The sequence below is a fragment of the Artibeus jamaicensis genome, unplaced genomic scaffold (assembly GCF_021234435.1).
Source record: "Artibeus jamaicensis isolate MK-2021 breed Jamaican fruit bat unplaced genomic scaffold, CSHL_Jam_final contig_3175, whole genome shotgun sequence".
Lineage (NCBI taxonomy): Eukaryota > Metazoa > Chordata > Mammalia > Chiroptera > Phyllostomidae > Artibeus > Artibeus jamaicensis.
In genome coordinates, this window is record NW_026521739.1 from 1022224 (window position 1) to 1049670 (window position 27447).

The 27447-nt window shown below is 46.1% G+C and overlaps 1 protein-coding gene across 1 annotated transcript; it reads left to right on the top strand.

Moving 5' to 3' along the window:
- The first annotated feature begins 621 nt into the window (after window positions 1–621).
- Window positions 622–26205, top strand: SLC1A4 (solute carrier family 1 member 4). Its single transcript, XM_037126297.2, has 8 exons — window positions 622–1472; window positions 12850–12892; window positions 15307–15369; window positions 16708–16874; window positions 21342–21575; window positions 22743–22937; window positions 23223–23357; window positions 25226–26205. Exons 1-8 carry the CDS (start codon window positions 946–948, stop codon window positions 25458–25460), a joined length of 1599 nt encoding a protein of 532 aa, XP_036982192.2. The 5' UTR covers window positions 622–945; the 3' UTR covers window positions 25461–26205.
- The last annotated feature ends 1242 nt before the right edge of the window (window positions 26206–27447 follow it).

Sequence of the window (27447 nt, forward strand, 5' to 3'; positions counted from 1 at the left end):
AGGTGTCAGAGCGATTAATGAGCATCCGATAAAGCTTTTCTGACTCATACATTCATCCATCCCACGATCAATCCATCCACCCTTTGTCTCTGACCCAGGGCCTGCGCTGGGCACCCCGACGTGCTACAGAGCATGCAACCCCACAGGACTTTCTGGGAGGAGGGGATTTTATGCAGGAGGACACGGCGGGAAGACTACCACCACGCTATGGCCCCTTCGCAAAAGAAATCAGTACATTCTCTGGCCGACCCCGGGCGGGGCGGGGCGGTGCCAAAGCACCAAGCCTGGAGGAAACCCTTCCCCTCCGCCAATCGAGACGAGGAACGCAGCCGAGTTCCACATTCTTCACGCCCCCGGCCGGCGGAGAGGCCGTGGCAGGTGCCCAGGAGCCGGAGCCGTCCCTCACACCGCGCCTCCCAGCGGTAGCCCTAAGCCTCTGTCCCTGGGAGTTGGAGGCGGGAACGGGCGCAAGGATTGGCCGGCTCCACCTGCACCCCCCCCCCCGACTCGGGCAGCGCCCCAAAACCGGCCTCTTTCCCACAGTGACAAGGGCCGAGAATAGGGGTTTAGGGAGCCAGCGCGGGCCGCGGCTCCTGGGCGCTGATTGGCCAGAGCCGCTGGGGGCGGGGCGAAGGATGTGGAGAGATTGAGCGCAGACGGAGCCCGCCTTTGCGGCAGCCTGCTCACAGGAGGCCCCGGCGTTGCATCATCTTCAGCCGGCGGCTGCTATAGGAAAGCTAGTCGTGCCGCGCGATCCGCTTAGTCTGAAGCTTCAGCCCGCTCTCCAGCGCCCAGACTGGGAGTCTCCCGAGGGCCTGCTCCAAGAAAACGTCCGGCACGGCTAGTGGACCTCGCCAGCACCGCCTGAGCCATTCATTGAGAGCCCAGCCTTATATTAGATCCCAAGTCCCTCATCTCCTGAAGCTCCGAGTTGCGGGCAGCGCCATGGAGAAGAGCAGCGAGACAAACGGCTACCTAGACAGCGCCCAGGCTGGGCCTGCAGCCGGGCCCGGAGCGCCCGGGACCGCTGCAGGACGCGCGCGGCGCTGCACCGGCTTCCTGAGGCACCACGCGCTCGTGCTGCTCACCGTGTCCGGCGTGGTGGCAGGCGCGGGCCTGGGCGCGGCGCTGCGCTGGGTCGGGCTTAACAGCACCCAGGTCACCTACCTGGCCTTCCCCGGCGAGATGCTGCTACGCATGCTGCGCATGATTATCCTGCCGCTGGTGGTCTGCAGTCTGGTGTCGGGCGCAGCCTCTCTGGACGCCAGCTCTCTCGGGCGCCTGGGCGGCATCGCCATCGCCTACTTCGGCCTCACCACGCTAAGCGCCTCGGCGCTCGCGGTCGTTTTGGCGTTCATCATCAAGCCTGGGTCTGGCGCTGAGAATCTTCAGTCCGGAAACCTTGGGCTGAAGGACTCGGGCCCCTCTCCGGTCCCTAAAGAGACAGTGGATTCTTTCCTCGACCTGGCCAGGTAACGATCCCCCAAAGCAATGTAGATGCCAGCTCTCCAATACACTCCCGTTTATTCCTAAACACACACCTTCATATCTTAGTATATTCTAATGAGCCACTGGTGGCCTTTAACATTTTTAAAATATCAAAGTAACGTCTGGAGCCTTTGCATGCTGACCACACTTTTTCAAACATCAGTCTTGGCGAACCAGACAATCTAAAGGATCAGGGTCGCATCATTTAGCAAAAGCCAATCCTTATGTTGGTGCAGTAGGGCAGAGGCAGTGGCCTTACCTGTACTTGACTCCTTACACCCTGGCTGTGTTCTAACCAGTCCTGGATATCTTCATCCCATTTTCTTCCCCACAGTGCCTGAAAGCTTCTGTGAGCACTTGTTAAATTTTGCCTGTTAGGCCATCCTAGCCTGTATCATGTAGCCCTCTCTGTTTCAGCCCATTGGCTGAGAGGTACCGGGCAGTTTTTTTGATGAGTCGTCAGAGAACCGAAGGATAACAAGGCTTGGTTTAGTTGTGTGGGCCCATTACCCAGGCAAGCCTCTCATGAGGGTTTGGGACAGGTTGCCCTCCGCCCCACAGTCAGGACCACTGTAGGGTATTGTGAGTTTCAAGAGGCTTATTTGTGGGAAGGTGAGAGAGTTCTAGAGGAGAGGGAAAGAGAAGCAACTTCACTTAGCTTTGCCTGCTTTCTCTGACCCTTACAAGTTGGCTTTCATTCCTTCAGACGTAGTGTAGTTTCTGTGGATTGCCCAGATCAGCCTCTCCTGCTTTGTCCATTAGCCCAGAGTTCACAAATGGAAAATTGCGGGCTGGAGGCATTTACTGACCTGGCCAAGTGCAGTTGAGTGGGAAGCTCAGCTGGCTCCCACTCCAGGTTTCCAATTGGGAGCCTTGGAGGGGTGTGTTTTGTCTCGAGTCACTGAGGCAGAGGCAGAGCTCCTCATTGCTAAGGCTGTGAAAACCAGCAAACCCTGGGCAAAGTGACTTGACTTCCTGCTGTCTCCATCTCTCCCTCTGGAAAGTGTGACGACTGTCTGCTGCTTAAGAGAAAGAGTGTTCATTTGAAACTACAGCAACAACAACCACAAAAGTTGAAGGCATTGAAAAATAAAAATCTCTGATGAGGCAGACCAGAAAGTTTTTACCAAAACTTCCTATTCAAAAGGCAGGTAGAGGTGGCCAATTAGGACTTCAATGACATGATCATCTTTGTTTAGTGTCTGGCAGCTTGATATTTGGAGTCTTTAGAGATCCTTAAAGTTTGAGAACTCACTTAGGTGGGTGTTGAAAATGGTCTAATGATGTTGGGAGTGCCTTTGGCTCTTCAGTATATCTGTCAGCTGTCCCGGGAGAGGAGGCAGTTATGAGGGTTAAAAAATTCTTGTTTGCAGGGATCAGTGGCCCAGAGAGGGGGTGTGGATACACAGCTCTGACCTGCTGGTTGTACCCCCATAGAGAGGCTCAGTAGCATTGTCCTCTCCAAGAGAGGGGCAGTGGCCAAATAACGGGGTGATGGTTACCTTATTACCACTAACCCCAGAAGAGATCTCTTATTTCCTGATCATGGCTGTCTAGATTTAGATCCAAGCCCCTTTAGCTCCTGCTTCTGAAGTGAATGGTGACCCAGCATCATGACTTAGTAGTCAATGTAGGTGCAGGCTTTTCAGTGACTCGGGCTACAGATACAAGGAAGAACTAAAAGAACCTTTGTCATGGCTTGTTGGGGATAGGTAGTGTTTCATAATGCTTCCAACAGCCAACCACATTTAATCCCACAGCTCACGGATGAAGGTAGTGTATACGATCTTCTTTTACCGACTAAGGAAATTGAGTCATAAAGGGATTAATGATTTGTACTAAGTCACAGAGTAGTTTATCAAAAGAGGGATTAGTAGAACTAGGGGTCTCTGCACCCCACAGTTCAGGGCTGTCTTTCTCCCACTCTCCTGTCCCCCAAGTCAACTTGCCATACTAATAACATCAGCTGCTAGTCTGGTTTCACTGTCTCAGAAATGTTTGCTCTCACCCAAAAGAGGAACTAGATAAAGGTTTCATTGGGTCAAGACAGATGCCCACTTCCTCTAAAAGAAGGAGATGACCCCCTTTGATGAAGGACAGAATGTGCAGCTGCTCAGACTTGGCCTTCATGTTGAGCAGCTTGTGCGAGGGAGCAGTTCTGAGCCACGTGGAAATATTTCCTGGGTCTGGGGATGCTCTGGGTGACAATTTTCAAATTGCTTACATCAAAGAAACCTCACAGATGCTGATATTTTTTGTGACTCTGGGCATGTTTCTTGGCAAGGCAGGGCACAGCCCTGATTCCTGCCCACAACTTAAACACCTGGAAGGAGTGGGAAAAGTCTCTTATGACTAAGTGCAGTGCAGGCTTTGCTAAAGTCCATGACCTTTCCTACTCGTGGAGTGGCTCCAAATCCCACAGGTTCTCTCTGCCACAATTTCTAATTTGTTTTTTTCAAATGAAGAAATGAAACCAGTAGATACTCAGTATACCTTTTAGAAAATTCAGAATGTTATTGTCAAGTGATTTGATTTCCTACCACACAATAGATGAGAAATAACAAAGTAGCTGGGGAGTGGGTATGAGGTGTTGGCACTGGGAGCCGGCCCTTTGAGAGCTGAGAAGTGACAGTGGATAGCAACTGTCAGGTGGCAGGGTCACAGACAGTCTCCTCCGCAGCAGCCTGAAGCTTTTATGCCTGAGGACCCGGAACAACACAGGACTCTCAGAACTGGGTGCGACCCAAGTGATCGAGTCCTGACTTTTCATCCAAAATGAAATCGTTTGGGCACCAAAGAGACAGAAACAGCTTATCAGGAATCTAGTCATTGTGGACATTGTTAGTCCCTAACAATGCTTACTAATGATGGGTCCTAGGGCGTGCCCGTAACTTTCTGTGCTCTGGCTTCCTCGTCTTCGTAGTGGGGATCATGATCATACCTACCTCACAGCATTGTTTTGGGGTTAAATGAGCTTTGTCTGTAAAGCTCTTAGAACAGGACGTGCTAACCCAATATATGTTTGCTCTTGTATGTAAATGGAGCAATATTACAGAGCTAACGGGGTTTTCCCCACTCACAGGTAATGGGGATGTCCTACTTTTATAGTTTGAAATACATGAGAGTAAATGGGGAATCAAAGGATGCCGGGGGAACTGAAGTCCTACAGCTGACATAGTCTGTAGGTATATTGGGAACCACGTGGAGGAGCCTGGAGAAAAAGAAATGAACAGTGACTGACTGTTTTGAAGTAACGGGATCAACGCTATGGGAAATTTGGAAATGCAGAAAAGTCAAAACTAAACACTGAAAAGCCTTGCATTCTGATTTGGGGCAGACGTCCTCATATGTTCTCTGCGGGTTCTTTTCTCCCTGCATTACCTGTTTCTGGTCTCCAAAGTTGACCTCAGCCGTAAATGGACAGGACTGAGGCAGCTGGCTTCTAAACATTTACCAGGATGCCAAAATTTGTCATCTTCCAATGAAAAACCAGAGACTTACCTGCAAAGGAGGCAGGAAGGGACATCTCCTGGGCTAAGGCTCTGCGCTGGCAGCCAAAGAAAGGCCTGGGCCATGGACTTTTGCAGAAGTCTATCAGGCTGCTGCCACTTGCCCAGCCAACACGACTGAGGTTTTGCCTATTGCCCGATTTTTAAAGTTATGTTTTCTCTTGTGCTAATTTTATCAATAGTGGAGTGTGCAATGAGCCTTTCCCTTCACCAAGGGAGGCCTGAGAGACTTACTTTCCTTCCCAAGCTGCAAAGAACCCATTTCTTCGGTAGGTACAAAGAAACCTATTGGAGACTGAGATCCAACATTAGCCCCTAGATCACAGTCAAGAGAGTGACTAGTGAATAATTTCTCTTAGCTGTTGGCCATGGCAGGTTGTTTGGTCTATGCCAATGTATCTCTCTCTATTCTATTGGCAAGATGAAGACTCTTTGCAAACCAACAAGGACCCAAATTAACGGAGGTTTCTCAGCCAAACTCCTCACTAAAATGGTAGCTTATAATTTTTTTAAAAAGGTTTTAACTTGGCACCATTCCTTCTACTACCCACAAGACTGCCTGAATAGTTCAGGCACTGAAAAGAACATACACCCAGAGAGGCAGCGTGGGTAGTGATTAAGAGGAGACACTGACATCAATTACCTTGTTTTGAATCCAGCTCTACCCTTTACTAGCTGTATGGACCAGTCATTTAGCTTCTTGATGCTTCGGTTTCATTTTCTGTAAAATGAAGCTACAAATAGTACCTACTACCTAGACTTGTCGTGAGGAATAAATGAGTTAATATTTGAGTGCCTCGCTAATGTTCTGGTGTGTCCTGGCCTCTCAGGCTACTGCATACATAGAATGAGTGCTGTTCTCAGCCTTATTTCCTAAAAGGTCCCCCACCGCAGGGGCCCAGCAATTGCCTTTCAAGCTGGAATCTAAAGCTGGATGTGGGCCTTAAGAAGAGGGTCGATTACGCCCCTGCCCCCTGCTGTCACAGTAGCGTGACCCCAGCCCTGCCTCAGCTCCCAGCCTCCAGGGGGCACCAAGATCAGAAGGAGCGCACCCCTGTTAGCCGACTCTGACAATAAACACAAGGAAGAACAAATATCAGATGTATGTGGTGTGAGCCACATCCTGTTCTGAAGAGTCTTTGAAATATTCATAAATTTAGTAAAGAATTTTTTAACTTAAAGGAAATACTCTGGAACAAAAATATATACCTAAGCAAAAGCAAATTGTTTTACATTCTTCTCACATAGAACAGGGAAATGCTACCACCCTTCACAATAGAATGAGAATAATAAATAGTAGCAGATGTAGAAAGAAGGAACCTTAAGAAGTTTCTCATCCTGTGAGCTGCGTGAGTCTGTATAGTACCGCTAACTAAAGCTCTGTGGTTTTTGTTTTATTGTTTTTGAGAGAGGGAAGGGGAGGGAGAAATAGAGGACACATTGATGTGTGAGTGAAACATCAACTGGTTGCTTCTTGCATCCCCCCAGCTGGGTACCTGGCCCACAACCCAGGTATGTGCCCTGACCCAGAATCAAACTGGCGATGTTTCAGTTCACAAGTCAACACTCAATCTACTGAGCTACACCAGCCAGGGCCATTCCAGTTTTTTTGTTTCTTTTAAGTGACATATCCAGAGACTGATATAGCACTGGAAAGGCTTGTCCATTTATTCTCTCCCAATTTGTTCTGATTTGCATTTTTGGATTTAGTAGTGTGGCTTTGGCATTTTTGCCAATGTTTTTGGCTTTAACCCACTATAAGAAATAATGGGTTAAATCTTTTTTTGAAAACCAAGCTCTGGCCAGTTTTATTAAAGAAAATTTGCATGATTTACCTCTCACCAGTCTGGTTGGCATGCTTCTAATGATGTCAGAAATCACTTGGATCAGTGACACCCAGTGTGCACATCTGTATTGTTTTCCACATACTGGGCCCAGTTTACTATTACTGCACTGTAGCGATGGACACCAGTCTTGGCCAACATGGCATAGCAAGCTATTTCAGAGTTTCCCAAGGCTGGGCAGTTTGGCGAGGACGGCCAGTTTTGCTTTGCCTTCTCTGATCATCCTCAGAATTTGCTTGTACCCTGGCACATACTTTCCACTTTTCATAACAATTTGGAGCCTAGAGTTGAGCAACTCTTTCATCTTCTTTGAGGCCAGCATCTTCCTGCCTTAGGTGCAGCATGGCCCCCAACCAAGAGCAGCCACCGAGATGGCCCAGGAACAAGAAAGAAGACATACATTTAAAATGATGGCATCTATTGGGTGGGGGCATCTACATGGTGAGGGGAAATGGGTACAACTGTACTTGAACAACAATAAAATAAAATAAGAAAAGAAAATAATCATCTACATATACGCACCCTGAGCCTTCCATACTCAATATTAAACAACGACATCTCAAAACAACATTTGAAATGCTGATAGTTTCCATTCTTTCTAATGTAGTATATCTTTTGTAAAATGCTAGTTAGAGCCTATACATTTAATTTCACAGACTACTAATGTTTGAGAAACTTCGGTCTAATGTATACCTGGTATTACTTAGTTCAACTAAATTTCTCGGGATCCAATAACGGAAAGGGGAAGTATTTGAGAATCAAGGAAGACGCAGATTGCGGTGGCGAGGCACACCCTAACAGCCAGTGAAGCTGAGTGCCCTGCAGCGGTGCGCATGCGGTCCTCCTGCTTCCCGGACTCTGGGTCTCAGTACCGCACATCTGCACTGTCCAATAAGGTAGACACTAGCCACAGTAGCTATTTACATTTACATATTTAAATTGTCAATGTAAACAAAATTTAAAACTCAGATCCTCTGTTACACTAGCCATATTTCATTTGCTCAATAGCCATATGACTACCATATGAGACAGCACAAATATAGAAAGCTCTCTCTCACGGTGTTGGTCCAACCATCACGTGAATGCCAGATGTATCAATTTAATGTCTCAGGGCCTTGGGGACACCATGTGCTAAATGAGGGGGTTGAACTTGGTCACCACTAAGATCCCTTGCAGCTGAAATGTTTCTTTATTTTGAAAACCCACAAAGATAATGTGTGAAAGTGAGGAGTTGGGGGAAAATGCCTGAAGTCAGAGTTCTGGGGAGCAAAACTTATGTTATAGGCAGCTGATCCCTGATTGCTCAGGAGTAATAAGAACCCAGATTTCACAGCAGCATCTGTGTTTGAAAGGAGAGAGGTCTAAGAAGAGTGCAGAGAGGACAAAGTTGTAGGACTGACACTGCCTGAATATAACACATGATAAAGCTACTGTAATCAAGACAGTGTGGTATTGGCAAAGCAACAGGCATATAGATCAATGGAACAGAATAGAGAGCCAAAGACATACTCTCATAAATATAGTCTACTGATCTTTGACAGGGAGTAAAGGCAATACAATTGCAAAAAGATAATCTTCTCAACAAATGGTGCCAGGGCAGCTGGACGTCCTTGTGCAAAAAAAAAATGAATCTGGACACAGGCCTTGTACCCTTCACAAAAATGAACTCAAAATGGATCACAGACCTAAATGTAAAAGGTGAAACTATGAAACTAGAAGATAGCGTAGGAGAAAACCTAGGTGAATTCAGGAACGGCGATGACTTTTTAGATACAATACCAAAGACAGTCTCTCGGACATTTTGCTTTACTTCCACAGCCTCAGTTCCTTGCCCCTAATTATGGATGGGAGGTCTGTGGCAACCGGAGGGACCAAGGGAAAGGAATATGAATTTGTGGGTGCACGAGCTTCAACTCACAGCCCCCAGGCAATCCCTTTCCAGGGAATACTATCAGAGAGCTAAGCTATATAACCTAAAGAAAGTTCAGTCATCCTACTGAGTGTTTTTTTTCCTTTGCAGTTCGCACTGAATTTTTTAAACCTTTTAAGCATTTTGGCGTATGATTTACATACAGTGGAATGCACCCATTTAGGTATAAAGGCCAGTGAGTTTTGACACGTAGAGAGCTCATTTAACCATTAACACTATCCAGACGCCGAACAGTCCTGTCACCTGTGACCCTTCCCAGCATTCCCTGCTCTCCACCCCTAGCCCCAGGAAGTTCTGGATAGAAAGTTTTGCTTTCTGTCACTACAGATTAGTTTTGCTTTTACTAGAGTTTCATGTTAATGGAATCATTCAGCATGTACTTTTCTTTTGTCTGGCTTCTTTTGCTCAGCACAATGTTGGTGAGATTATCCGGGTTGCATATATCAGTAGCTGAGTTCTTTTTAGTGCCTGGGAGGATTCCATTGTGAGGATTCATCATAATGTGTCCCTTAATCTGTTTATGGACATTTGAGTTTGGGGCTACTTTGAATAAGACTGTTAAACATACAGGTCTTTTTTGCAGACATATATTTTCATTTCTCTTGGGTAAATATCCAGGAATGGAATTGCTGGGTCATATGGTAAGAGTATGTTTAGCTTTATAAGTAACTGCCAGAACACATCGTTTTTTCTTAGGAAGCTGGTATTTTTGGCAGGAGTTGTTGTTTTGCCTCTAGTATTGTCTGTACCTCTGTTCCCACTGGATTTTGTAGACTAGATACTGTAGACTGTCTGGAAACAGGTTGGTGTGGCCATGGCTGTTTGGTCTAGAAGTTCTGGGATAGGGTCAGGGTCCATTCTGGGTGAGACAGTATTGGGTTATAGCTTACGCTAAAGAGAACAGGCAGGCCAGCAGCAGGGTTTAAACAAACTGTGTGTGCTCTTTGGAAGATAGTGCATTTTCAGGGTTGTGGGAAAGGCGGTGGTTGTGCCAGCTGAGGAATCTGCCGATCCCTAAAGGATGCAAGGTACTTCCAAGGGAAGTCGTCCCTCATGGGGAAGATGGAGGACCTTTAACCCAACTCCTTCCTTAACTTCCCTGCCCTCTTAGGAAGAGAACCCAGCTCAGTCCTGGACTGTTGAGAGTTGTCATCCAGTGCATGTAGAACAGGGAAATCTTGGCTCAGAACCTGTTTCTGCTTCTAAATAGTATAGCAAATGGAAATGAGATACCAAACCTATGTCACAAGGTTGACATAGGTAAGAAAGGTGCTTTGTAATGGAAATGATAGGCAAACGGAAGTTGCTGTTCATCTACACACTAAGGAACAGTCAATACACATGCCTAGTCTTTTACTACCTTTTCTTTAAAGTAAATATGCTTGTAATAGGACTCATGTTTCTGATCACCATTTTGTAATGGTTAATTCAACTGAAGATCGCATTTTGTCTGCTTAAATGCAGGTGTGTACTAGCTGGTATTCTCTAAACGTGTTCGAAGCCACCTGGTTTCATAGACAGAGTAGGTTTGGAAAATGCCGTGCCGCAGTCTCTGCTTGCTGGCTGTCTTGCAGATGCACCCAGAGTGCAATAAAGTTGTTTTTCATCTCTTTAACCTTGTTGGCTAGTATATTAGTTATCTAATGCACAAATTTAATGAGTTACCAAAACTAGCAGCTTCAAATCACACACATTAATTATTTCACATAGGATCGTGAATCTCAGTATTGCTTAGCTGAGTCTTCTGCTTCAGAATCTCTCACAAAGCTGCTGTCAAGGTGTCAGTCACAGCTGGTGTCTCCTCCAAAAGCTCAGCGGGGATGGATTCACTTCTGAGGTCACGCGGTTGTTGGCAGAATTCAGGTCCTTGAAGTTTAGACTGGCACCTCAGTTCCTAGTTGGCTGTTGGCCCTGTCTCTCGCCACAAGGGCCTGCCCAGCGTAGCAGCTTGTTCCATCAAACGTGCAAGCCCAGAGGCAGTAAAGAGAGTCTTCTTATAAGATGTAAGCAAGTGATATCCCACTACCTTTGCTCTGTTCTTCTTTTTTCCCCTATGCTCACTGAAGGACATTTTTTTCATTGCTTTTAGAGAGAGGATCCAACCTGCAACCTAGTTATGGGCCCTGACCAGGAATCGAACCTGCCACCTTTAGGTTCCAGGATGCCACTCCAACTGAGCCACACTAGTCAGGGCCCTTAGCGTGATTCTTTTGGCTAAATTAAGCAAGTCATAGGCCCCACCATACTCAAGGGGGGGGGGTATTACACACGGGTGTGGCTTCCAACAGGACATCTTAGAATCTGCTGCTAAGGTGGGTTACAGTCAGACCTGCCTCCCTCTGAAATCAAACCTAATGCAAATAGTTGCCTGGAGATTCTAGCATTAGGTAAACAAACCAGCCACAGGAGTAAGAATTAGTGCACACACTTGGCACAAATTGCAAAGGATGGTCCATAGCTGTTTACTCTTCTAGACTCATTCTTATAGGAAGTGGGGAGAATAAACGGAGTGTTGGTGGGATCTTCTCGTATTTTAAGACCAGAACCCAGCACAGAGCCTGACCAAAAAGAGACCCTCAGTAAAAACTATTTCCATGAATAGACTTTGGTTTTAAAATATAGCTTAACTTGATCAGCACTACTGCCCTGCTTTTTAACATGAAATAATATTCATAAATAGGATTTACCTAGGTACATAATTTCAAAACATTAACATGACTTAACTGTAATATAAAAGACAAAAGAGTAATTTATAAAAATAATGTGTTTTAGCCCTGGCTGGTATGGCTCAGTGGATTGAGTGCAGGCCTGTGAACAAATAGGTCACTGGTTCAATTCCCAGTCACAGCATATGCCTGGGTTGTGGGCCAGGCCCCCAGTAGGGGGCATGTGAGAGGCAACCACACATTGATGTTTCTCTCCTTCTCTTTCTCCCTCCCTTCCTCTCTCTCTAAAAACTAACTAAATAAAATCTTTTTTTAAGTGTTTTAATAGGTATATGCTGTAAAACAAATGGTTAGGTGCTTGCTTCTGAATTTAGACATTAATGACACAGCTCTAAATACAGACTGGTACTTAATAACATGTGCAATTAAGGACTCAAATCCTACAATTTTCTATGGGTGATGTGATTTTTTCCAGAAAGATGAACAATTCTTGGAAATATTCTGAACAAAACAAAAAGTAATTACCCCTATTTGACACAGTAGTTACAGTCCTAGAAAACTCTGTATACAGTGGTACCTCGGAACTTGTTAATGCTTTCTGGAACTCATGGCCAGCACCAGAACCAATGAGTACCAAACGAAGCATTTTCTCTAGCAGGGTGGCATCATGACTCATACAAGTTCTAGCAAGTGTGGTGAGTCCCGAGCAAGCGCTGAGTGCTGAAACATTTGTTTCCTCACCCAAATGCAATGAGTACAGGGTTTGACATGTTCTGGAGCCTACGAGTACCAAGGTATAACTAACTGTATGTTCAAATTATGCAAAAACTACCTTGTTTGGAGGTTAGTTTAGGCTTGGGGAATTATAAGGTTCATCTGCAGGTATGTCATATAGGATATCAAAACACATGAGGGCCTTGAGACCATTTATTGACGGGACTTGGCTTAACTCTTAGCAGAATGAATGGCTTGGACCTGGCAATTTCGCCTACACACAACTCCCCCAGTTCCAGGCATGCCCACTCCACCCCAATTATTGCCTCAATGAAAACACTCCCATGGATTCCACTAGGGGGCAGCACCACTCCCCACTGGAAACCACAGGAATAGGGCTTAACCTCTTGGGGAAAGGAAAGTAATGCAGTTATTCTGGTTTGGTTGAACACAGGTTAAGCCCCAAATATCAGGGAGTACCAGGAGAGGGAGGAGATGAAAACTGGTGCACTCAGGTATCTTCTGTGCCACAGGAGCCAAGGCATAGTTGGGTGTTTGGACAAGCAGAAGACCACAGTGATTGCTGGAGGTGGACAGAGGAGTGCCATCAGGCTAGGGTGTCAGAATGGACATCTTAAAGTGGATACTTTGAATGCTGAATTTTCAGAATACTGATGAGATGTTTCCTTTTCCAACAGAAACTTGTTCCCCTCAAATCTTGTGGTTGCAGCTTTTCGAACGGTAAGGCTTGATGCTTTGCTAAAAATGTGAAATTTTGATGGGAGTGGGGGGTGTATAAATTCCTGCTGTAGAGTTAGATGAGGTGGAACAGGGAGAGGTAGTCTTGTCAACAAAACCTGGTAACATCGGGCTAAGTTTTATAGATGGGCCTCTGGAATAAAACAAACAAAAAAATCAATGTTTTTCTAAAATATCTTAGTGGCTCCAACATCTTTTTCACATCACCCGAGAAATACCCTCAAATCACATTTTGGGGTTCTCTTAAGTATTTGGGGTTTCTAAGTATTTTAGAATATTTTAAATTACAAATTTATCTATTTATCTGACTATAAAAGTAATATATGCTCATTGCAAAAAATTTTTAATGAAGTACAAAAAAGTAGAATAAAATAAAATAAAGATCACCCTTGTCCACCACCTACAGCTACCTGTGAACATTTTGGTATACGCCCATCAGATCCATTTTTTCTCTGCAGCCCACATGTTTTAAAAAATCATTAAATCATTTAATGTGGGAGGTGGGGGCAGGTAGGGCAGGGGAGAGTAATGGGGGGAAAATGGGGACACCTGTAATTGAACAACAATAACAATTTTTTAAAAAATCATACTACACATATTGTTAGTATGAGCACATACTTCACATAGCTTTTGCAAACTCTTTTTTTAAGCAGCATATTGCGAAGATTTTCTCATGTTAGGAAATATCCTCTGCACAGCGTTGTTGCCTGTGTTCCACTGTAGGAGTGTATCCTAACTTCACCCACCGGTCTGTTATGGATGGGCTTTCAGGTTGTTTCTAGTTTTTCCCTAATTTTAGCAACAGTGCCAGTAACCCATGGCTGTGCTTTACACAGAGAAGAAATATAAAGGTCTAGATGAGATTGACTAATCTGATGGTTCTTTTTAAGCAAAGACTTTTCTGTTTCTACTTACAGCCTTTCTCTTCTCAAAAAATAACATTTACATATAAGCACAGCTGTGGCTTGTATATATAACATGAGGTAGGAGAAAAAGAAAAGATTTCTCTCTCCTTCTCCAATCAATAAATAAAAATTTTTTAAAAGTCCTGGCCAGATAGCTCAGTTGGTTAGAGCATGGTCCCTATATGCCAAGGTTATGTGTTCAATCCCCAATCAGGGCACACACAAGAACCAACCAATGAATGCATATGTATGTGGAACAGCAAATTAATATCTCCCTCTCCCTTTGTGTGTGTATGTGTGTGTATCTCTCCTTCCTTTCCTCCCCCCTCTCTCTAAAATCAATCAATAAAGAAAAAAATTAAAGAAAAGAACAGGTTTATGGGGTTTCAGTGCCTGTCACCTGTGAAGTGGGTTTCATTTTCCCTTGATCACAGGGCCACTAAACAGCTCTCCCTGTCTAAAAGCTCAGTAAATCAGAGCTGAGGGAGACCAGCGCTCTTCACAGGCTCGCACAAAGCAGGCCTCTGTGTCTGCACCTCCTAACGGGCTGCACTTGATGGTTCAGAATCCAGGTGTCCATGGAAAAGGTCAGGAAGGGCATTTCAAAACAGGTTGCCCTTGGCAGTACATGCAGCCCCAGGGAGAGACACCTTCATGCATTGTGCAGAAGTGTGTGAAGTCAACTGTAGGGCTGAGGCTGGAGAGGTGTTTTACGTCTGAGAGGTGGGTCTCCCACAAGATTCAGCCAGGAAACTCCATCTTGCCTGACATCCTTTGCTTGGAGGGTGGAAGCTCGGGACATTTAGAAACCGAGTCTAAAAAGTGGTCACACTCGCCCTGGCTGGTGTAGCTCAGTGGATTGAGCACGGGCCTGTGAACCAGACAATCGCGGTTCGATTCCCAGTCAGGGCACATGCCTGGGTTGCACGCCGGTTCCCTGCAGGCCACTTCCCAGCAGGGGACGCACAAAAGGCAACCATACATTGATGTTTCTCTCCCTCTCTCCTTCCCTTCCCCTCTAAAGATAAATAAAATCTTAAAAAAAAAGTGGTCACACTCATACAAGCTCTGGAACGAAGTGGAGCATAAATAAATTGGATCAAAATAAAATGACGAATTGAAAAGTGGACTTGGGCATTAAGGAATTACTACCAAGGTTCTCCAAATAATATGAACAGTCAGCTGTTTGAAATATCAAACTACCAGCATGAAATTGGACAGACCAACAAACCATTGTCCAAGGGACATGAAGTTATCCCTCCGTCCTGGGGTCCCTAAATAACCCAGAGGCCTCTTAAAGCACATGCTGCCTTGGTCTTAAGTTGCTTTTGCATAGTTTTCAGAGACTCTGGTCAGGCCAAGCAATTGAGCAGTGCCCTCAGCACTCGGAGTGAATATGCCAGAATAGCAAAAGGCCCGGCGGGCCTCCTGTTCCTCCGGTCCCGCTTCCCCTGTGAACTGACAGTGGGTTTTTCTTTCTCTCACTCGCAGTATGCAACGAATTATAAAGAGGTGACCAACGGCAACAACACTGGAAACAAAACCATTGAAAAGGTAAAGCTCTTTGTGAAATCGCTAGTGACAAATACTTACAAAGCAAATAATGCTTCTTAATTGAAGGAGCATACACAGCACAGCTTTTTCTCAGCAGGGCTGAAAACTTTGGGCTTTGGGTGGACGATTCAAAGTACACGAGTTGGGTTTGCTCCTTCGGTTATTCACCAACATGGCCACGGCCGGTGTCTGTAGCTTTGGAATCTGTATCATTGAATTGGAACTAATGTCCTCTTCAAAAATGTTTTATAACACCCCTTCTGCTAGCCTAATATATAATTAACAGGTGATTTAACAAGCACATAGAAATTGTTTTAGGGGCTTAACTTACTCTAGCCATTGTTCATTCACACATATTTTTTTTGAGTGCCAATTGTTTGCCAGACACTGGCCCAGGTCAAGAGAGCAGGAAGGGACGAGGGACTATTCAGCCTGGCCACAGAATGTCATGGGCAAAAGGAGTTATTTTGCTCTTCTCCTGCCCCCACACATATACCTCCCCAGGGGAGGGGCACTGAGTGCTACCAGCCTTTCTTTGATTGAAGGGAAAGTTCTACTTAAAAAGAAAAAGGCTGCTAATTTAGTCCAATTCACTTCATCTTGCATATGAAGAACCTGAAGCCCAGATAAGTTATTTAATATCAGAGCTGGGACTAGAACTATGGCAAAAATGCTCTTTCTGGTTTTTACCCTGCTGACGTACATTTCATGTTCAAACTTTCATACTGTGTTTTGATGGAATTAAGTGACTGCCTAATATATGCTTTCAGTGGTGAGATTCAACGTTTCTGGAAAAAATAAAGAATACATTTTATCTATACATTTAAAGTTAGTGATTTAGGAACAAATACCCTGAAAATACCCCTGCCAATCCTGAAACATCTCTTGGGAAATTTGTCAGCTAGGTGGCCATAGTAACAGCCTAGCAATCGAGCAACTGTTGACATTTAGGAGGTAAATCATTGACTCTTGATCTGGAGGAACTTTTCACGAACCAGCTCTCCTTTTAAAAGCAGCATTTGAAGTCATAGTCCAAACCTCTGTTTGAATATCCAGTAGCACAGAGCTCACTGCTTTCTGCTTCAACCTATACCAATTCTAAGCAGCTTTCAGAGTTGACACCTAGGTGAAATTCTTGTTGACTTTCTGTATCGTTAGAATCCATCCTCCCTTGACTTTCCTACCCATTGATTTGTGAAATCACTAGAGGTTAAAGAAAATAGCCTTTTCTCCACCTGGGCATAGTGTTTCAGTCCATTGGAGACACAAGGCAAATGGGCCTCTGGGTCTCATCCATCCGTTGTAAACTCGGACCCCACGTTTACTCTGATCCTGCAGGTCCCCGTTGGCACCGAGATTGAAGGGATGAACATTTTAGGACTGGTCCTTTTCGCCCTGGTGTTAGGAGTGGCCTTAAAGAAACTTGGCCCTGAAGGAGAAGAGCTTATCCGTTTCTTCAATGCCTTCAACGAGGCGACAATGGTGCTGGTGTCGTGGATCATGTGGTAAGTGGTGCCCACCCCCCTCCTGTCTCCTACTCCCCCTCCTGTTTCTCCTGCTGTCCAGAAAAGAGTCCCACTCTGCTGTTCTAGGTCACCCCCGCGTCACCACCTAACCCAGGGCTCTGTATTGTGGTTGATGCGACCTGGGTCGGTCCTGGTACAGGGTGTGACAGAGGTGGTGGCAGTTTCTCCTCTTGTCCGGGACCTCAGGTGTGTACCACAGTTACCAGTTATTTCCTCTGCACCCGTGGTGACTGCTCTGGTTCTGTCATCAGAGATCTATATGTGGGTTCCCACCATCACCCCATTTTATATGCAATGCCCATATTGTCTTGTGGAGCAAATCCCATGTTTGCTCTCTGCTGTGTAAAATAAGGCTTATTTATCTTAAAACGATAGACTTTGAGCTTCAAAGGGCCCCTTCCCATCATATTTCACAACATGGAAGACAGATCCATCCTTGCCCTGTGCATATAAAAATTTGGAATTGTCTTTTTTACATTAATGTTTCTGTAATAGCAGTGAAAGTGTAATTGTTTAATTAAAAATTATTGGATTGAGCCTGGCTAGTGTAGCTCAGTGGATTAAGCACAGGCCTGCAAACCAAAGGATTGCGGTTTGATTCCCAGTCAGGGCACATGCCTGGGTTGCAGGCCAGTTTCCAGCAGGGGACACATGAGAGGCCACTGTGCATTGATATTTCTCTCCCTCCCTCCTTCCCTTCCCTCTAAAGATAAATAAATAAATAAATCTTTTAAAAATCATTGGATTGATTTTTAAAAGGAAACATGAAACTCCATTCACATGACTCTTGTTCTTGGGAGAGAATATAATTACAGAAGGAAAAAGTGTTTTCATCACAGTTCAGGTCCTTTTCCTGGGTTTGTTTGTTGTTGTTGTTGTTGTTGTCTAAGATTCCCTGCTGAGTCCTGACCACGTGGCTCAGTTGGTTGGAGCATCACCCTTGACACCAAAAGGTGGCGAGTTCAACCCCTGGTCAGGGCGTGTGGGGGGAGGCGGCCTATCCATGTTTCTCACATCAGTGCTCCTCTCTCTTGCCCCTCCCCATTCTTCTCTCTCTGAAATCAATAAACATATCTTCAGGTGAGGACTTTAAAAAATAAATAAACAAAATCTCCTGCTGAGTGTCTAACTGCAATGGGAGATCTTTGGCCCAGAAGGTGCATACAGAACTGGAGTTTCAAATGTCTTAACTAGTTAAAGGATCTCAGCCAGGTGGGGAGGGGTCTCCAGCAGCAGCTTTTTTGGCTTTTGTCCTTCACTACTGCCTACTCCAATATCAAAGCACCTGCCTCACCTGCACTGTTCACAGAAGTAACTTCTCAGTGGATTAAATACAGGGTCAGCAAACTTTGCAGACTATACGATCTCTCCATCAACTACTTAACTCTGCCATTGTGGGACAGAAGCAGCCATAGACAATTTGTAACTGAACGAGTCTGGCTTTCAATAAAACTCGTAGTGCCAGCCCATGCATTAAACTCTCTAGGGAGGAAGCAGAAAGAAGGAAGAAGTCCTCTAAAAGTATTAGAAGAAAATGTTGGAGTAGGAAAATGTTGGGATAAACAAAATACAAAAATTAAAAGCCATAGGAAGCTGCTAAATTTGATTACATCAAAATATAAGACATTTACATGCAAAGATACCTTGAACATAGTTGAAAGACAAAGCACTTGTTGGAAAAGAATGGTATGCATTTGCATATAGTATGTATGCATATATGCCGTATACACTGTCTCAAAGCACTAGTATCCGAAGGACTAGGACCAGCTCACAAATTGTTTTTCTATCTGCAATTAGATTTATAGGGAAATTAAGCATAAGTATTTAGAAACTTTTATAATGAGTTTATATTGCTGCAACACTCAAACACATGATCATTTTTCTAATATTTTATTTTTATTGTCTTTTATAAGAATATTGGTTCACCACCTACCTGGATAGAAATTAACCAGTCTTTTACCAAAGGTAGTTTGAGAAACACTAATAAAGACTTCTGATTACTGAAAAAGAAGAAAGACTTAGTGAACTATTAGAAAATAGAAAAGGTATGTGAGCAAGCAATTGATAGAAGAGGAAACCTGAATAGCCAGGTTATTCAGGGACATGAAATGTGTGGTTTCGTCAGGCATTGGTGAGAGTGAGGACAGCGTTTCTCAACAGCAGCACTGCTGATTGTGGGCTGGATCATTCTTTGCTGTGGGGAGCTGCCTCGTGCACGGTGGAATATTTAGTGCTGTCCCTGGCCTCTAATTCACTAGATGCCAGGAGCACCCCCACCCCAAAGCTGTGACAACCAAAGCTACCTCCGGACTGCTGCACATCCCGAGGGGCAAAATCATGCTTGGACGGGAACCAGTGGTGCAGGGAAAGGATTATTCTCCCGGACAGCTGGTGGGAATGTGAACTGGCCCAGCCACTTTGGAGAGCCATTTGTTAATATCTGCTGAAACGTAAAACATGCACACCTCATAACTCGGCACTTCCACTTTTTGGTGTCTCCGCCTGGAGCACAAAGAGGCCTGTCCACAGTGTTGTTTTTCATGATGGAAATCTGGGAGCAATTTAAACATCCGTCAGCTAAGCAACAGCAAAGTCATCTATAGTATTTGGGTTCTGAGGATAATATTTGAAAATAATAAAGTAAAAGTAGCAATAGCCAAATGTCCATTGACAATTAGATGAACAGAATGTAGTATATACATACAATGGAATATTATTCATCTGTAAGAAGGAATGAAATTCTAGCACATGCTACAACATGCATGGACCTTAAAGACATGCTAAGTGAAATAAGTCAGACGCAAAAGTGCAAATATTATTGTACGATTCCATTTATAAGCAGCACCTGTAACGGTCAAATTCACAGAGATGGAAAGTAGAACAGTGGTCACCAGACAGGGGGAGGGGTGTGGGGGTCAGGGTTTGATGAGCACAGAGTCTCAGGCTGGGGTGAGAAAAGAGTTCTGGAGATGGGCAGTGGTGACAGTTGCACAACAGGATGAAAGTACTTAATGCCACTAAAACGTGCACTTCAAGTGATTAAAATGGTCAATTTTATGTTATTCACATTTTACCATGATAAAGAACATACAGATGTAGATGTCTATGTATTTGTATGAACAGATCTCAAAAGACGTAATGTGGTGTTAAAAATACAAATACAAATTTAAATACATACCTATGCATCTAATGCATAGAAAGTGTGCCCTGACCCCGTGGCTCAGGTGGTTAGAATATCATCCTGATACACCAAGGTTGCAGGTTTGACCCTCAGTCAGGGCACATGCCTGGGTTGCGGGCCAGGTCCCTGTTGGGGATGTGCAAGAGGAAACTGATCAGTGTTTCCCTCCCTCTCTTTCTCCCTCCCTTCCCGTCTTTCTAAAAAAAACTTTAAAAAAAAAGAACCAACGAATCCGTAAATACATGGAACAAGTCTCTCTCTCTCTCTCTCTGTAATCAATTTAAAAGATGAATAAATGTATAGAAAATAGGAATGGTTATCTGAGGAGGGGGTCTGGCTTGAGGGTGGTACTTCAAAAGAGTATTTTGGCCTAATCAGTAGTTTTAATTTTGTGAAAAGAGAGTACATTCATGTGTTACTGTGGAATTTAAAATTAATAACACTGGTAAGGAAACTTGAGAAGGCAGTGACATTGGCTTTCTCCGGGGAAGGAGACTGGTTGGGCTTGGGGAACAGAGGCTGGAGGGAGACGTTCCGTTACTCACCCTGCGTAAATACTGGGTGAAATTTGAACCATATGGCATCAGTATCTATGTAATTAAAATTTACCCCGAAAGTCAATGGTTAAAAATTCTTCCTCAATATATATTAGATTCAAAACAACTGACTTTTGTTCTGTGGCTCCCCTAGTGTACTCCTTCCCTTCCTTCTTCTCATCCTGCCAGTAAAAAAAAACTTTCACACTCCAGGAATGTCCCCAGAGGGTCATTGTTAGTGGCTTTTTCCCACGGAATCATGTTTTCCAAATTGCAAAGAAGTTAAAACCTTGCAAAGTCCCAGCTTTGTCTCAGTTCTGTGAAATAGGTGTTAGTCTTTTGTGTTTCTAAGTTCTCAGAACAAAGTGCATTCCCAGAGGCTTTGATCTGGAACGTTCTTTGCCTTCCACACGGGAGCCCCTGTGGTTACTAACCTCCATCTCTTAAGGAGGTGGAGGTTAGTAATATCCAAGGGGATAGTATATCCAAGGTGAAAGAAGTCTGGGTTCTGATCCTGACTCCATTACCCATAGTGATGTATCCTGTGAATTTTACTCAGTTTCATAGCCTGTGGAATGGACCCATCCCTTTCCATTCCTTAGGGTCATTCTAGGGGGAAAGGAAGACTGCCTAGTGGAGAGTCTCTGTGTTGGGTCAGGAAGGGCCAGCATCTCCCAGCCCCTCCATCACATCACCCTTACTGACAAGGGCCCTGTGCTCATGCCCTAGGTATGTGCCTGTGGGCATCATGTTCCTGGTTGGAAGCAAGATTGTGGAAATGAAGGACATCGTCGTGCTAGTGACCAGCCTTGGGAAATATATCTTAACATCGATATTGGGCCATTTTATCCACGGAGCAGTCGTTCTACCACTTATTTATTTTGTTTTCACACGAAAAAACCCATTCATGTTCCTCCTGGGCCTCCTCACACCATTTGCGACAGCATTTGCCACCTGTTCCAGGTGAGTGGGTTTCGGGCGCCCTTGACGGCTCTGAGCAATGTTGACATGAACCCAGGTGAGCCCAATGGTAGATGCACAACTGGAATCCTAATCTAATTCTTTGAAAACTCTAAATTAGTCTTACCTTAGTTTTTGTATTACCAGCCCCACAACTCTGACAGAGCTGGGATTGTCAGAATGAGGGCTTGCCTCCTCTCCTTCTTCTGGCTCCTTGGTGGTCAACCTGATCATAGTTTAGCCCATAGGAACTGTGGGTCCTCACCCTAACTAATTAGACTTTTGCCTGAGTAAAAGAAGGCAGCCACTTAACTCAAAATGCATTGTAGGGAAGTTTCTAGAAGGATACCTATTCAGAGCTCCCTCTTGATACATGAATTAGAAAACAAGACCAAGGCATCATGATGAAGAGTAGATGTTCAGTTCTCGAGGATTGCTTAATTTAGCACAAAAGGTGCACCTAGTCGTTCCTGGAAATCTTTCCCCCCAAAATGGACTTTCCAGATACATTAGAGAGAGCTCTCAAAGGATGGCAGCACAGTTTCATTCTCACGTTTAGATTTTGTCTCTCCTGCATGGTTCCTCACACCCTGAAGGACTATTCATACGACAAGGTGGTGAAAAGAACTGGGAGGGCCAGTTTCTTTGGCATAGACAGAAACAAACCTGCTTCTCAACTGCAAGCGCAGCCCGAAGAGGCAACTGGGAAGAAAAAGTCTCCTTTATTCAGTTGTCTACGAACACAGTTACTCTTTCCAAATTCTCAGAGCCATTTCTGCATCTTGACCTAAAAGGGGGAAGATCACAGTTTGCCTTATGCTTCATAGGGGGAAATTCAAGAGGAGAGATACACGTACGGAGTCAGCGGTTCTTTGTTCTCTGGAGAACACTTTGTACCACACAAGGTGTGTGTGGCTCTTGAGAAATTTGGAACAGGTATATCCAAGTAAACAATGTAACAGGCAAATCAAGGGAGTCAGATTTTGAATACTTTGGGAGTTGACAAAACCCCATGTTGTGACAGAAACTTTGAAACAATTCTGATTTTTCTTTTATTTCAAGGCGAGAAATCCAGAAACTAGGATGGTGCTAATAGTTGCGTTCTGGGGTGTGAGCTGAGTAATGTTACCCTTGAAAGGACTGTCTTCATGGTTGGTTGTTTCTCCCCAGCTCAGCAACCCTTCCCTCCATGATGAAGTGCATTGAAGAAAACAATGGCGTGGACAAGAGGATCAGCAGGTTCATTCTCCCCATCGGGGCCACCGTGAACATGGACGGGGCAGCCATCTTCCAGTGTGTGGCCGCCGTGTTCATCGCCCAGCTTAACAACATAGAGCTGAAAGCGGGACAGATTTTCACGATTCTGTAAGCTCATTACTCTCTCCTTCCTCTTCAGGGTTGGGTCACAATGTGAGGTGTCCCTTGAGATCTCCTTTGAAAAACCTCATAATCGCCAGTCTCCCCAGGACTCGGCTGTCTCGTATGAAAGAGGACAGCACAGATTCGTTACCTGAAGAGAGCGACTCATCTGGCAGAACCTAGGGCCATGTGGTTTTCGGTTTCCAAGCCACGGCTGCCATGTCCTGCATGTCTCTGTGTCCCACCCCCATGCTCTGTGCTAATGGCTGACCCTGCTGTGTCATCCCCTAGAGTGACGGCCACAGCGTCCAGTGTTGGAGCGGCAGGTGTGCCAGCTGGAGGGGTCCTCACTATTGCCATCATCCTGGAGGCCATCGGGCTGCCCACTCAGGACCTCTCTCTAATCCTGGCTGTGGACTGGATTGTGTAAGTAGCGAGTCCCAAGGGCATCGAACAAAACAAACTGTTGAGCCCCCAGGAGCTCGCGCCACTGGGCCCGAGGCGGGTGCGGAAACCTCAGACGTGCTCCTCGCCTTGCGGAGGAGCCCGCAGCTGAGCTGACAAGACAGAATTTAGCGCTGGGAAATCTAAACAACAGGACAGTCGGAGGCTCATGAACAGTCATGAAACGTCATTACTGAGAACTTGCTTAGAGCATCACTCATTTTGTGACCCAGGCTCAAGGGTCACAAAAATCTGCAAATTGTTGGCTACGTGGGAATCACAGCCATTGCCACCGTGAGCCCTTCAGTGATGGTAGCCCTTGACCTGAGGGGAGAGAAGATGAACCCAGCTAATGGGGACGCCTTGGCTTGGGCTCAGGGGAGCAAGTGCTGGGAAGGAGGTGTCATCCAGACTGCTTTCGGCAGGGCTCCTGTACAGGCACAAATCACTGCCTGAGTGTTGATCCCTTGAGTTACACAACACCTTTTCCAGGTATGAACAATACCTGTTTTATAGGGAAGGTTAGCTGAGGTACTACAGCTAGACAGTAGAGCATATGGATAAGAATATGAGCCCTAGAGCCCGGGGACCTGGGTTCAAGTCCCAGCTTTGCCATTTACTAGTCATGAGATAGGACGGTGCTGTGTTTTCTCTGCTCACCTGTGAAATGGGAACGATAATAGGACCTGCAACAGAGCCGTGGTGGAGACTGGGTTCGCAGATGCACAGCACACGGAAGAGGTCCAGGTGCCTGGGAAAGCATTCAGTGAGCCTCAGGGAAGAAAGATACTGCTCTCCAGGCTCGCCACAGCTCGGCGTGAGGAGACCTCCGCACTGCAGCTCGGCACCGGGCTCAGGGCTGTGCGCAGTGGTGGGGAGGGTGGGTGGCTCCCAGCACTTTCTCTTAGCCCTGGAAACTTGAAGGGGCTTCTCAGAATCCTTACGGCTCCTCAGAGCAATGACAGTGAAACGTGCAGGAGACCTGCATTGTCCAGACAACTCATCAGAGAGAACCCAGTTCCCGAGCTGGTGAGTTAGACAGGACCAAAGTCGAGCGAGGGTCAGGGGTCAGAGGTCTATCTCCTTGCTCGTCTGTTGGGGGAAGGCGGGCATTTAATGGGTGCTCAGCCCAGATAGGGAACAAGGGCACCAGATGGGCTGCCCAGCAGAGACCTGAAGTCACACCAGCCTTCCATCTCTGTGGCCTCCGACTCCAGGGAGGTGGCCTCAGGCAAGCTCACTCTTTTTTTCCATTGAAAATGGGCACAATACCTCCTCTGAGCTCCAGGGAGGAAGGTGGTTATTGGGCTCATCTATGGGAAGACAAGCTTCCAGAAGAAAGGACAGTGCTGTTTTCTGTGAAGTGGTGTTGCCGATGGCTGTGGAATGACATGAAGATCGATATTCAGTAGAGATTCAGTGTGGACATGAGAAGGAAGAACAGCTGGACACAAAACCATAGCTATACTCTCATCTGTCCCCGTTAGACATGATATTCAGATGATGGTGTCTGTTACACCTGAAGTACACGCACAGAAAGAGGACTGGGGGGAAATGATCAAATGTTAGTACTGATTCGCTCTGAGCTGTGAAGTGTGGGTGGGGGACTTCTTCTCTTCCTTACACTTACCTCCCCCACCCCCAGTTTTCTACAATGAGTATCTATTACTCGCATAAGAAAAAAATATTAAAAGAAAGCCTTTAGAGTAAAGTGAGGCCTTCTGCCCATAGCAGCAAGCTCGCCAGGAAACAGCAGGGCCCCTCAGGGCCTCGGCTGCTCCTGTGACGGGGCTGCCCCGGGGTAGTTCCAGGTGGTGTGGGCTGTAACACCTGCCTTTCTTTTCCCACAGGGACCGTACCACCACCGTGGTGAACGTGGAAGGAGATGCCCTGGGTGCAGGCATTCTCCACCACCTGAACCAGAAGGCGGTGAAGAGAGGGGAGCAGGTACTGAGTGAGGTGAAAGTGGAAGCCATCCCCAACTGCAAGTCAGAAGAGGAGACGTCACCTCTGGTGACGCACCAGAACCCCGCTGGCCCTACTGCCAGCAGCTCGGAACTGGAATCCAAGGAGTCGGTTCTGTGAGGGGGCTGGGCTTCGGGCTTGCCTGCCAGGGGTGGTACCCACCCCTATCCACCCAGCCACCGGACACAGGCACTGCCCACCACTCTCACCGACTTGAGTCTCCTGGGCAATGCATTGGCCCAGTCACTGGTTTGAGGATCATTTTTCAGTACAGGCATTGGGCTTCCCAGCCAACACTGCTTCCTGAGGCCTGGGACACTCTGACATTCGGTTTGATCCCAAAACTGTGTGCACCAGGCTCTGTTTGAAACACGCCCTCAAGCTGCCAAGCTGGTGGAAATAACGGGCTGATAGGGACCCGATGGGAAAATGCAGAGGTACCCTTCATTGCACCCAGTCACTCTGCTTGGCTGCTTTCCGGGCAAACCTAGGGGGCTTGCAGCCATCTGTCACATTGCCTTGTGAGCCATAGAAATTGGAAAAATTCCCAAATTCTTAGCCTTGGCTGAAATTCGCTGAGCTGGGGCTCAAGGTGTCAGAGTTTGTGCTACAGCTAGATGCAGCTGGGTTCTGGTTCAAGGGTTGCTGGTGGGCTGGAGGTGCTGCACACTGTCAGGTTAGAAATAATCAGGTCGGTGTTAGCCATGCTAGGGCTGCTGGGTTCCGTGATCAGTAGTGTTAAGTAATGACGTAAATTCTGAGGTCAAAGAAAGGAAGCAGAATGCAGCCTGCAGGGGAGAGGGAAGCGACCTAACCAGGACAGGATACACACATGCAACTGTCCCCATTCTCGTCCCAGCCTTGGGGAAGTTTCCGTGACCCCAGGCCTCTGACAACACTCTAGCGTTCTCCTCACCCACTCTGACTTGGCAACAGGACAGAGAGACACCTTGTCTTTTGGGGAAGTGTAATGTGGCCGTTACATTCAGGACCCTGGTTGGCTTATCAATCAATTCAACTAGCCCTCCCTAAAATACTGCATTCTGGCAAAAATAAAAATAAAAAATAAATAAAAGTTAAAATTAAAAAATGCAAACCCACACACTAACTGGGGTGTGCTGCCCCATTTCCAGGTCCCCAGATCCCCTGATTTTGGCTGATCATCTTGGATGTGCTTTCCTTTCCTGCCAGTGTATCAAAGTTTGAAATTATAAGACAGACGCCCATGTTCCTCCAGATACCTACTGGCTTGGTTTGAATCAAAGTGAGGGGTCTTATAGAGAAGACCTAAAAGGCACAAGACTGCCATGTCACTGAGGTTGTTGGTGTGGATCTGTGGTGTGGCCTGTAGCAAATTCTGGGGCCTCACTTTACCCCATCCATAAAATGGGACCAATGTTGCCTGCCTCTTACCTACCTCAGAGGGATATGGTGAGGCAAACTGAGTGAATTTGTGAAGACAACCGTTTCATTTCTTGGATATCAAGCGCTGACACCCCTGTGCTCTTACTTTTTACCGAAGTGATTCCTTTTTCCATAGAGGCGTTGCTCTCCGGGTGAAGACAGCTTTTATGAGCAGGACTTGTTCTCTGTGTGCTTTAGCCACTTTCATCACGCCGTTCTCTTTGTAGCTCCTTGACAGCATCAAAGGCAGCCTCTTCCTGATGTCCTTCAAGTGTTCTAACCACCTCGCCTTTCATTGCACTTCTGGGCACCCAACCTCCCTGTGACTCCCAGGCCCAGGCACTGTTCCTGCCGCGCAATCAAAGCTCCCAAACTTTAACCCTCACTCATGTCTTTGTTTTCCCCGTTGCTGTGGTGTGGCTGTCTCCCAGGCCCTACAGAAGGTGAGCACTCCGTTAAGATGTGAGTCCCGTTGTGATGCATGTGGGCAGATGGGACAGAGACGGTCATGCTTCTCCGTTTAAAAAGCAGCAGCCTGTGTCTTAGGAGGGGTGGGGTGCAAAAGAGCCATGCACACAGAGCTGGCCCAGCTCCCTCCAAATCTTTACACCTGCCAATCCAGTCCCGTGTCCTGTGGAGACTGGAGGGGCCAGGAACTGAGCTGAGAGGTGCCCGGAAACATGTTACCCTCTGACTAGAGCTT